General features: G+C 38.3%; 1 protein-coding gene across 1 annotated transcript; it reads left to right on the top strand.

Annotated features, from left to right (window-relative positions):
- The first annotated feature begins 2874 nt into the window (after nt 1-2874).
- Nucleotides 2875-4160, top strand: LOC129771463 (60S ribosomal protein L21). The gene is made up of 3 exons (XM_055775122.1): nt 2875-2928; nt 3183-3348; nt 3752-4160. Exons 2-3 carry the CDS (start codon nt 3220-3222, stop codon nt 4106-4108), a joined length of 486 nt encoding a protein of 161 aa, XP_055631097.1. The 5' UTR covers nt 2875-2928; nt 3183-3219; the 3' UTR covers nt 4109-4160.
- Nucleotides 4161-12730: the final 8570 nt, after the last annotated feature.

Here is a 12730-nt window from a genome sequence, read left to right as displayed (position 1 = left end):
ATATCAAGACTTTGATTTAACAACTGGGGTAGAGGTAAGTTTACAGAACATAAAATGAGATTTGTAAAAAAATAGGGAAGATTTCATAGTATATTATGCAAAATCTTTATTTGCGATATATGTTATTATATACCCATACCTCGCTATACGGGCGCTCGTTATACGGCATTTTGTAAACAAATTCGGAACCGATCCGATAGAATTTGTATTCAAATAATTGATTCATTATACGGCATTTTTCTTAGTGGCTAAGGAACGTATCTATGCCGTAATGCGTGGTATGGTGTATAGATATCATTAGACGGGAAATTTATTTGCTCAAAAGACAAACAGTGAGGAGATCGAAACAAATAAACAATTGAACGAATAAAATATGTATGTTTTCTCGGTTTTACACGTCGGTCGAATTTTTCCCACAATGCGAGTTGCCACATTCCTGCATACGGTTCGCATTAGCTGTCATGATACTGCTTTTTCCTTAGTTCTTTGTTTTGAAATGTCTTCGCAAAATTAAATATCTTCATAGTGAATAAAATGGGAATAAAATAAAATCAAAATTGAGGCATGTATCTACATTTGGCAACCCTCCTCTCGCATGCGCGCTGTTATAAATTATGTCACTACTACCCAGCAAACATTAAATCGCATAACAAGCGTATATATAACATCATATGCCCTAAAATTTGATTCAACAGCGGTTAAAACTTTCGAGTGCATCAGCCTTTCATTGACATTTCAATATGATGTAATATGTTCTTTATTAGGATCTAATATGATTTACTGTTTCATGATTTTCATAAGCATGCAACACGATTTACTACAGTACTGAATCGATTAAAATTATACGCTTATACGACACACAAACTGCATCAGCGTAATATACGCATATGATGCGGATTAAATATATTTTACGACAATGTACATCATAAAATTAATGTTTATTATACCGAATTGCGACTTCACATTTTATACGATTTCAGCAAACATTAAATCGTATAATTTTGCACGTGCCAAGTCTTACAATAAATCCGAATAAATCATAATCGCATATAATATCAATCAAAGTATGTGTCGTGTATATTTGAAATCGCATAAAATGTAAAAACTCGATTTAATACACCATTACAAATTAAGTCGCAATTCGGTATAATAAACATCAGTTTTATGATGTACATTGTCGTAAAATATATTTAATCCGCATCATATGCGTATATTACGCTGATGCAGTTTGTGTGTCGCATAAGCGTATAATTTAAATCGATTCAGTACTGTAGGAAATCGTGTTGCATGCTGAAGAAAATCATGAAACAGTAAATCATATTGAATCCTAATAAAGAACATATTACATCATATTGAAATGTCAATGAAATGCTGATGCACTCGAAAGTTTTAACCGTTTAATTAAATTTCAGATAGCCGCGCGAGATAGCTGGTGGATGATAATCCAGACGACCGGAGTTCGAACCCACATCGGAGCAGTTTTCACCAAACATCAATCTGTGCCATTTTAAACGTTCATATTCCACGCCCAACACAAGTCAATCAAACAAATAATATTTTTACAAACATAAATAATCATATTTAAAAATGGCGATTCGTGAGGCTATAATAATCATTTCACGAAAATATTTTGCGCAATTTGTTTTTTTTTCTATGTCTGTAATAAATCGTATATGAGTTTGGCAAAAGTCGTATTTGGTGCTTTGACAATTCATGAATATATTCATATTAGATCGCAATTCAATTCAACATACTCGCTATTATAGTTGTCAAAGTTGCATATTCATCCAAACGAATTCGGTAAGCATTTCCGGGTGTGTCTCATATTCAACGGATTATAAAAATAAAATAATGTATGTATATGGCCTCCACTTTTGCATGCATATGCCAGTTAGGCGCATTATATGCCAACCAAATTTTAGGGCATATGATGTTATATATATACGCTTGTTATGCGATTTAATGTTTGCTGGGTACATAATACATGATAAAATAATACAATTCTACTTATTTTTTGAAAAATCGGTCAAACGGCCACCACGGCAGCTCGTTAAATAAAATAGAAGCAATCCATCATCAATGAAAATAGCAATAGCAATAGCATTAGCTGCAATGGAGCAAACAACGAAACTAATAAATTCCAAATCATCAAAATCACTAAACATCTAACCTTAACACACCTGGAAACCGAAAACAACCATAGTCAGCAGAATAAAAGAACAGCAAAGTGAAGCCGGCGCTTTCTAATTTCAACTAGGCTAGGGAACATAATTCTTATTCGAGGCCTCTGATATAGGAAAAGAAAATAAATTTATTTTAGTATCATTTGAATCTTCAAGTTCACCAAAGGTGTTTTAAGAAAGCCCCGAACTGCAACTTACGTTGAACCGGCGGCTTGTACTGCCGGCTAGACATTTATTTACCACTGATATCGCATTTTATCGCATCACATTTCATGCAATATCAATATATGTACGAATAATTCGTCCAGCAAAAAATACTATTCATTGGTCGTATTTACCAAAAAATTCGTCATAAATACAATTTTTTCATTATTTACTTTTTATTATTTTCATTAATAACATAATTTCAAAAGCGTTTTTATTTCTCTTGAAATACCTTACTTCAACCTAAATTGAACTAACAACACCTATTACAATCTTACTACATATATGGGAAACATATGGAAATCGAGTGAAAATTATATAAATTGAGGAATAACAACTACCAATCAATATTGTGAAATATACATTTAATTTCTTCCAGTTCACTTATTGTAACACTGATAAACATCGAAACCCCCCGAAAGGCCTTTTGGCTCAGAGCCTCTTACGTTTGACAACTCACCGGAACCCAGTGCTGCCAATATGATGTTGACATTTGAAATCCCTCGACACAACCTTTTCTTTAGCATACGTGAAGTTGACAGTACGTATTTGCTCTGTTTCCTCGTAATTTTTGTTGTATTTCGTTAGAAATAGTAGGTTATCTACCTATTTCAAGTGACCAAGTAATAGAATATGATCTGTTTAGTTAAATTGTTCGGAGTTTTTCCATGATACTAGAGACCATAAATTGAAATCGATCATAACAGTTGCTTGGCACACGATCCGTAGTTTCCTGAATGGGTGAACGATTTCAATGGTGCTGACCAAATAGTAACCAGTCTTATTCCGTTTCAGCATCGGGTCTACTTACATAACGCTATAATCCAGCAAAATGACTAACACCAAGGGTTATCGTCGTGGTACCAGGGACATGTTCTCGCGTCCCTTTAGAAAGCACGGTACCATCCCATTGTCAACCTATCTGAAGGTTTACAAAGCCGGTGACTATGTTGATATCAAGGTGAGTTTCTGAATTACATGTGTTGTATGTATTTCGTACGGAGATGTTCAGGAGAGGCAAACATCTGATTTTTGTTTGCCTTTTAACTTTTCTCCCAGAATATCGTGTGTTTTGTGTTGTTTCCCTATCCGTTTGATGCAGTTGGGGGTAACATAGATCGCCTACAAACAGCTAATATTGATTGCCCAAAACAATCTGTTTTAATTGTTACGACTGATGTTCATAATGATTTTTGAACGGAACAAATCTATATATATATATTTAAATATATATATATATATATATATATATATATATATATATATATATATATATTAAATATATATATATATATATTTAAAATAAATTGGCTTTAAAATTATATATTTAACATAAGTAACTGATATATTCTCGTATTTTGTAGGGTCACGGTGCTGTCCACAAGGGAATGCCCTACAAGGCGTACCACGGTAAAACTGGCCGTGTGTACAACGTCACCAAGCACGCACTCGGCGTTATCGTGAACAAACGCGTCCGTGGAAAGATCCTAGCCAAGCGCATCAATGTTCGCATTGAACACGTCAAGCCATCCCGTTGCCGCGAGGATTTCCTGCGTCGCGTGAAGAAGAACGATACCGAACGTCACGAATTGAAGGTGAAGAACCCGAAGGCTTTGATCTGCCTGAAGCGCAAACCCGTTCCACCCCGAGGCGAACAGGTTATTGTGAATCCACCCGAGCCCGTCTTTTTGGCTCCAATCCCGTACGAGTTCATCGCATAAGCAGTTGTATAGATGGGAAATACGTTTAATACAAATTAATTTAAAATTAAAATAGTTTTTTGTGATTTATCTTCATTCATTATCACCAATATTCCCGAAATGACTCCATTATGGGTTGTCTGTCTACCTTGTCTGGACAATTATCCAATTATCCATCTATCCATTTGAATTTCGACAATATCCTCAGCCTTATTTGACGTAGCCATTTACAGAACCATTAATTTCAATTACACAGGAGTTTGGTCGGATACCGGTTATCCGACAAGCTTCGAGGCCGGATGTCGGATATTCGGCTCTTTATTTGCGAATACCAAACTGGGAGAAATTGCATTTGTGCATGAAGTAAATAGAGGGTTACACTTCAGAAGAAATGACATAACATAAAATTTTTTTTTTTTACATAAAAATAATAAGCGATTATTAAATCTTCCTTCTAGAATGAATATCCTTTAACCCTTTTCAGGTAGTGGCAACTATATTGCCGCCATCGATTCTATCATTTCTAGCCTTATGTACCTAGTCTCGCTTCATAGCCTATTCTGATATCTAGCAACATGCCTGATTTTTATTTTATCTCGAAAAAATATCAGCTCGACCGGACTTAAGGGAGAGTGGTGCAAAGCGATCAAAGTTTGAGTTTTTTGAAAATCGAAAAATCACCCAAGGGGGGAAATCGGGGTTTTTGGAAAAAAAAAATTTGATGCCAAATGTTTAAATTTTGTTGAACTAGTTGTTTTCAAAGAGCATAATAATTGGTTGCATAAGTGTCTTACGCCATCTGAATAATTTCATGTAAATAAATTTTGTTTGTTAAAAGTGAAAAGTGCTTATCGTTTCGGATACAAATTGCTAACATTAATTACACATTTATTGCATCAATGGCAAAAGTGTCTCATATTCAACGGATTATAAAAATAAAATAATGTATTGATTATACTTCATAATTTTTATATAAAAACATCACATTAAAACACATTGTTAAGTTAATACATATATATATTCAAAAAATTTTTTTTCGTAATCTTGCATGTATTACTGCTTTTCCGACCAGTACTACACCCATGCCCAAATTTAATACGACCGCAAAGGGTTTAAATTGCATGAAACGTCGAGATCTAGTGTCATCTCGAATTTTTTTTTATCAAAAATCGACACTGGGACTTGTTTCGGAATACGAGACGAAACGTACAGCTCTCTCTTTCGATAACCACTGCCTTTTAGACAGATTTTGCTCCAGTTCTGCCATGTAATTTGATAAACAAGGCTCCCTTTCACTCTCCTCGAACACATCAGGAAATGCTGTTACTGCTGAGTTATTAATGAAAGAGAATGTAGATGAAGAGAATCGATCAAAGAAGATAGGCCCTTTTGACATGTCGATCTAGATATATTCGTGAGAGGTTATACTTATTACTTATGACAGACATACAACTGTACTAGCGTTGTACTTCGAAAATTGTATGTCTGTCACCATGTACAGTGCTAGAACCATGTAAGCAACTCGGTACAATCGTTGTACCTGTACCGACCTGTTTTACTGCTGCACTGAGAGAAATAATTAGTAAATATAACGAATTTTTTGGTAAATAGTACCAATCTATAGTCATTTTCGACCGTACTAATAAACACATATGTCAAGCAGAACCATGATTCGGAAGCCCAATATCGGCTACATTTTCTCGCCGAAAATGCACGTATCAGAATTATATCCTTATTATACCTCCGTATTGCCTTATGGGAGCAATGAAAATGGTTAATACGCGCTTTTCTCACCAGTTTTCAGATATGACAATATCCAAGCTTACTAATGTTATCGAGTAAAATATACTAATCTCTGATAGGGATGTGGGTTTGTTCACAATATGTACAAAAAATTTGTACATTCTACTAATTTTGCATTACCAAATGTATTTAGTAGTTTTCGACCGAGGATTTTTCTAAGGGTGTACATGGTTACAGTTGTACTGTGCGCAGCGCCATAGACGGTTGGTGGTGGGTAGCATGAACAAACCGAATCAAAGCACTTGGTAAACGTTCTTTTCATTGATTTTCTCTTATACCAGGGACAGACATACAGATGTACTTGCGTTGTACGTGTACAGCGTTGTACAGATACCATCGTACCATGACAGACATACTTTGGTTGTACATTGTACCGTATGTCAAACTGACAATCAGATATTTTTCCAATTTCCACCACATATTTCAATGAAAAAGGTTTTTATTTAGTGTCTAAACTATCAAACACAACAAAAAAGTTTCCAATCTGAGTTATTAACTTAAAAGAAAGTCAATGAAAAGAACGTTTATCAAGTGATTTGATTCTGCTTGTTCATGCTACCCACCACTAACCGTCTATGGCGCTGCGCACAGTACAACTGTAGCCATGTACAGCGGTAAAACAGGTCGGTACAGGTACAGCGATTTTACCGAGTTGCTTGCATGGTTTTAGCGCTGTACATGGTGACAGACATACAATTTTCGAAGTACAACGGTAGTACAGCTGTATGTCTGTCATAAGTATTAGACGTTAAATAAAAACCATTTTCATTGAAATATGTGGTGAAAATTGGGAAAATTTCTGATTGTCAGTTTGACATACGGTACAATGTACAACCAAAGTATGTCTGTCATGGTAAGATGGTACCTGTACAACGCTGTACACGTACAACGCAAGTACATCTGTATGTCTGTCCCTGGTATTACTTGCATGACACATTGTGCATCATTTGAGTTTGATCGATATCCAAACACTGATCGTTGCATCCTTTTTTTGTGAAGTGGAACAAAGGAAGCAGCGCTCTTGCAGCTTGCAGCCCTTGGCGGCTGTTGAACATCGGCATAACGGGAGCGCCATCGTGTGGCTGTCGTTAACGGGAATTATCATCACGTGACCGTGTGAGCTATTCTTGCGCTATTGTGTTGATCCATAGCGCGTAGCCTCTGTCTCTCCCTGATTAGGGCAGTAGAGCGCAGTATCGGAACAACTTTTATATTAAGGTACACATATTTAATATTAATAGTATTATTCAACTCATATGTTCATTGCTTAATATTATCATCATAATTTTTTGTTTGTTTGTTTTGTTATTTTTTTTTTTGAGATTATTGTTAAAATCAATAATAGATTAGAAATAAGACACAAATTTTTGTAAAATGGAGAATAGTGGAGGATCTCCAGAGATCTCCGATAATGAATCCCATGAATCCCATTTCGCTTCCCCCTTCTGATGTTTCCGATCCAACCCAATCCTCGTCCTCGTCCTCGTCCTCGTCTTCTCCCTCTGTTGTCTCCGCTCCACGTGTCAGAGTTTATCCAGAAGATGCACCTGGAACTGGCCCGTGGGTTGTTTTCCTCCGGCCAAAACCAAAAGGAAAAAGCCTTAACGTGATTCAGATCATGAAAGATCTGGCCAGATACTCTTCTGTATCTGAAATTCGCAGGGTTAGACTGAACAAATTGCGGGTTGTCGTGAATGAACGGAAACACGCAAACGAAATTGTTTCTGACCAACACTTCACTCTCGAATATAGAACATTTATACCCTCCCATAACGTAGAAATTGAGGGGGTGATAACTGAAGAGGGTCTGACGAGCGAACAAATAAAAAAAGAAGGAAAAGGCAAGTTCAAGAAGCTTCCCTCAATGGAAGTAAAGATCTTGGACTGTCGCCAACTCGGGAAACTCTCCCATGATGGGGACCAAACTAAATTTACGCCGTCAGACTCGTTTCGAGTCACCTTTGCTGGTGCCGCCCTCCCTGACTACGTTATGGTGGACAAATTGAGACTACCTGTGCGACTCTTCGTGCCAAAGCCCATGACTTGCAACAAATGCAAGTCAGTTGGTCACACTTCAGATTATTGTGCCAACAAGGAGCGCTGTGCCACTTGCGGAGAGCAACATGAGGGGAAATCCTGCAGTGCGACTGAGCATAAGTGTCCATATTGCGGAGGATCCCCACACGCGCTCTCAGCTTGTGAAACTTAGAAGAGTCGCTGGGAGAAACAGAAGCGCTCTTTAAAGGAACGCTCGAAGCGCACTTTTGCGGAAATTTTAAAGGGCGCTTCTCCACTGGCCCAACAACAACAACAACCAATCTCAACACACAATATCTTTTCCACGTTGCCAGTTGATGAAATGGAAGCGGACACAGCTAGCGGGAGCACACCGTTTATTTTCAAAGGGAATCCCCGGCGCAAAAATGTGACCACTCCCAAAGTTCAAGAACAAGTCCCCCCGGTGATATCCCCAGTTAGCTTGCCTAAAAAATCGAGTGCAGCGGACAAGCAAAATCAGGTTTCTCCTGGCTTCCGTGGGAATAGTTCACCTTCGAACGACCCAGCACTCGAGGGGACATCAAAAACCCCAACTGTCCCTGTTTTTCCGTCCAGCTCAACTTCCCAATCGGGATTTATAAAGTTGTCTGACCTTTTGGATCAAATCTTCAAGTGTTTTAATGTTTCCGACTCCATCAGAACCCTTGTCATCTCAATGCTTCCAGTATTAAAGACAATTTTACAGCAATTGATGCAAACATGGCCCCTCCTTGCAATGATTATCTCTCTTGATGTCTAATTTAGATAGAGAGGTCGGAGATATCACTGTTTTTCAGTGGAATTGTCGTAGTCTTATCCCTAAATTGGATACATTCAAATTTTTAATTCATAACTTCAATTGTGATGTTTTTGCTCTGTCCGAAACTTGGCTTTCTTCGCGAGATGATATCTCTTTCCACGATTTTAATATTATACGCTTGGACCGCGATGACAGATACGGAGGGGTACTATTGGGGATCAATAAGTGACACTCATTTTTTCGAATTGACCTTCCACCTATTGGAGGGATCGAAGCTGTTGCTTGTCCTGCAAACATCAGAGGCAAAGACTTCTGTATTGTCAGCTTGTATTGGCCTCCGAGAGCTGCGGTTAGCCGCAAACAACTTGATGACATGTGCTCCTTCTTGAGCCACGATTGATCTTGGGAGACTTCAACTCTCACGGAACTGCCTGGGGGGAACAGTACGACGACAATCGTTCATTGTTGATATATGACCTTTGTAACAACTTCAATATGACCGTTTTGAACACTGGGGAAACAACACGTGTGCCTAAACCTCCTGCTAACCCAAGTGCTCTTGACCTCTCGCTTTGCTCGAATTCACTATCGTTAGATTGCAAGTGGAATGTAATCCTGGACCCCAACGGTAGTGATCACTTGCCAATCAAAATTTCCATCACCATTGGGTCGAATTCTTCTGAATCTATAAACATGGCATATGACCTCACAAGACACATTGACTGGAAAAAATATGCGGACGCGATTGCTCTAGCCATCAATTCCAGAGATGGTTTACCTCCATTGGAGGAGTATAACTTCCTTTCTCGTTTGATCTATGACAGCGCGGTTCGCGCTCAAACGAAACCCATCCCAGGTTCCACTATTCGTCGAAGGCCTCCCAATCTATGGTGGGATAGCATATGTTCCAAGCTTTATGTAGAAAAATCGAATGCATTTAAAGCTTTACGGAAACGTGGAACCCCTGAAAATTTTCAGACGTATTTGGACCTTGAAAATCAATTTAAAAACTTGATCAAAGGGAAAAAACGTGCTTATTGGCGAAATTTCGTGGTAGGTTTGTCACGAGAAACGTCAGTGAAAAAATTATGGAAAGTGGCTCGAAACATGAGAAATCGCTCTTCAACGAATGAAAGCGAAGAATATTCACATCGATGGATTTTGAATTTTGCACGGAAGGTTTGTCCTGATTCCGCTCCTGTGCAAAAAATTGTTCGAGATATACCACAAGATAGGTGCGATCTTGATTCCGAGTTTTCGATGGTAGAATTCTCTCTTGCTCTCCTTTCATGTAACAATTCTGCTCCGGGATCGGATAGAATTAAGTTCAACTTGCTGAAAAATCTCCCTGATGTGGCGAAACATCGCTTGTTGAACTTATTCAATCGGTTTCTGGAGCATAATATTGTTCCAGATGATTGGAGACAAGTACGAGTTATAGCTATTCAAAAACCCGGAAAACCCGCGTCCGACTTCAATTCGTACCGCCCAATAGCAATGCTGTCTTGTATACGGAAATTGTTGAAGAAAATGATCTTGTTTCGCCTTGATCGATGGGTTGAAACGAATGGCCTACTCTCAGATACACAATATGGGTTCCGCAGGGGCAAGGGGACGAATGATTGTCTTGCGTTACTTTCTTCAGAAATTCAAATGGCTTACGCCGAAAAAAAACAAATGGCTTCAGTATTCTTGGACATAAAGGGGGCCTTTGATTCTGTTTCAATAGAGGTTTTGTCAGACAAATTACACTCTCGGGGTCTGCCGCCTCTATTGAATAATATGTTATATAACTTGCTTTGTGAGAAACACTTGAACTTTTCTCACGGAGATTCGGCAGTAAGTCGGGTCTCTTACATGGGCCTCCCCCAGGGCTCATGGGCTCAACTTCTATGTAAGCGACATCGACAATTGCCTTACACAAAATTGCAGCCTAAGACAACTTGCAGATGATGGAGTGGTGTCTGTCGTAGGATCAAAAGAATCCGACCTGCAAGGACTCTTACAAGATACTTTGAACAATTTTTCAACCTGGGCCATTGGGCTAAGGATCGAATTCTCCACGGAGAAAACAGAGATGGTGGTTTTTGGGTCTGGATGGGTCTGGTTCGACTCCAAATGTACTTGGGGAGCCCATATTAGGTATCTGAGTAAAAAATGTCAACAAAGAATAAACTTTCTCCGTACAATCACCGGCACATGGTGGGGAGCCCATCCCGAAGATCTTATTATGTTGTATCGAAAAACTATTCTCTCAGTGATGGAGTATGGCAGTTTCTGTTTTCAATCAGCTGCCAAAACACACCTCATTAAACTCGAGCGAATTCAGTATCTTTGTCTCCGTATTGCGTTGGGATGTATGCCCTCAACGCATACCATGAGTCTCGAGGTTTTGGCAGGCGTACTCCCACTAAAAGATCGCTTCAATTTATTATCTCTTCGGTTCCTCATCCGGTATAAGGTTATGAATCCATTGGTGATCGGAAATTTTGAGCAATTGATCGAGCTAAATTTTCATTCTGGATTCATGAGTTCATATCATGAATTCACCTCTATGCAGGTTGTTCCTTCTTCATATATTCCCAACCATGTTTGTTTTCCTGACTACATCAATTCCTCTGTACATTTCGATCGGTTCATGAAGGAGAAAATCCATGAAAATCCAGATTATCTTAGATTGGGGTTCGTTCCTACAATCTTCAATTCAAAGTATGGGCGTATCAATTGTGATAATATATACTTTACTGATGGGTGAATGAGTCCACAGAATTTGGAGTGTTCAACGTATTTTTTAGCACCTCACACAGTCTTCAGAATCCTTGCTCGGTATATATTGCTGAATTGGCAGCGTTATACTGGGCGCTGGACAGCGTCGCCTCACGACCTATTGAACACTATTACATTGTAACGGATAGTCTTAGCTCTGTCGAAGCTATCCGTTCAGTGAGGCCGAAAAAGCACTCGCCGTACTTCCTTGAGAGAATACGAGAAATTTTGAGTGCTTTATCCAGACGCTGTTATGTCATTACCTTTGTCTGGGTCCCTTCACATTGCTCAATTCCGGGTAATGAGAGGGCTGACTCATTGGCAAAGGTAGGTGCAATTGAAGGCGATATATATCAGCGTCAAATCGCCTTCAATGAATTTTATTCTTTAGTTCGCAAAAATACCATCGCTAACTGGCAACGCAAGTGGAATGAAGATGAATTGGGCCGGTGGTTTCACTCGATTATCCCAAAGGTTAGCCTCAAACCGTGGTTCAAAAGTCTGGACTTGAGTCGGGACTTTATTCGCACCTTCTCCCGACTCATGTCCAATCACTGTTCGTTAGATGCACTACTCTTCCGTTTCAATCTTGCCAGCAGCAATCTCTGCGTTTGTGGCCAAGGTTATCACGACATCGAGCACGTTGTTTGGTCGTGCGAGGTGTATCTGGTCGCCAGATCGAATTTAGAAAACTCCCTTCGGGCCCGAGGAAGACAGCCCAATGTGCCGGTGAGAGATGTGTTGGCTCGGTTAGACCTTGATTACATGTCCCATATATATGTTTTTCTTCGTGTGTGATTGTCCCTACAACCTTATACCCTCCTTTCCTTCCTTTGCGGGTAATTCGTCCCCTTGCTATAAATAGTAGAATAAGTTGAAATGTAAATAAACTATAGATATACGAATAGATTTAAGAATTGAGTGCTCATCAACATTGTTACAATTTCCTTATATCCCATCCTTCTCCTAAAAATATGTCACCCTTCTAAACTCGAGTACACCGCGAGTAATCGGTTTTCCACCTTACTAACCATAGATGTAAGAAAATTGTTTATATATATATATATATATATATATATATATATATATATATATATATATATATATATATATATATATATATATATATATATATATATAGTTTTAAAAATATATTTAAGAACTCGACTCCTTTAAACTTAAGTAACTGAGCCTGTAAAAATAAACGAATTAATAAAAAAAAACTGATAATTGCAGAATAATTTCGAATACTTTTGTAGAAAATAATAACCATTGGG

This window comes from Toxorhynchites rutilus, chromosome 2 (genome assembly GCF_029784135.1).
Source record: "Toxorhynchites rutilus septentrionalis strain SRP chromosome 2, ASM2978413v1, whole genome shotgun sequence".
Taxonomy (NCBI): Eukaryota; Metazoa; Arthropoda; class Insecta; order Diptera; family Culicidae; genus Toxorhynchites; species Toxorhynchites rutilus.
Note: the sequence above shows the minus strand (reverse complement) of the source record. Positions and strands in the feature narration are given on the sequence as shown.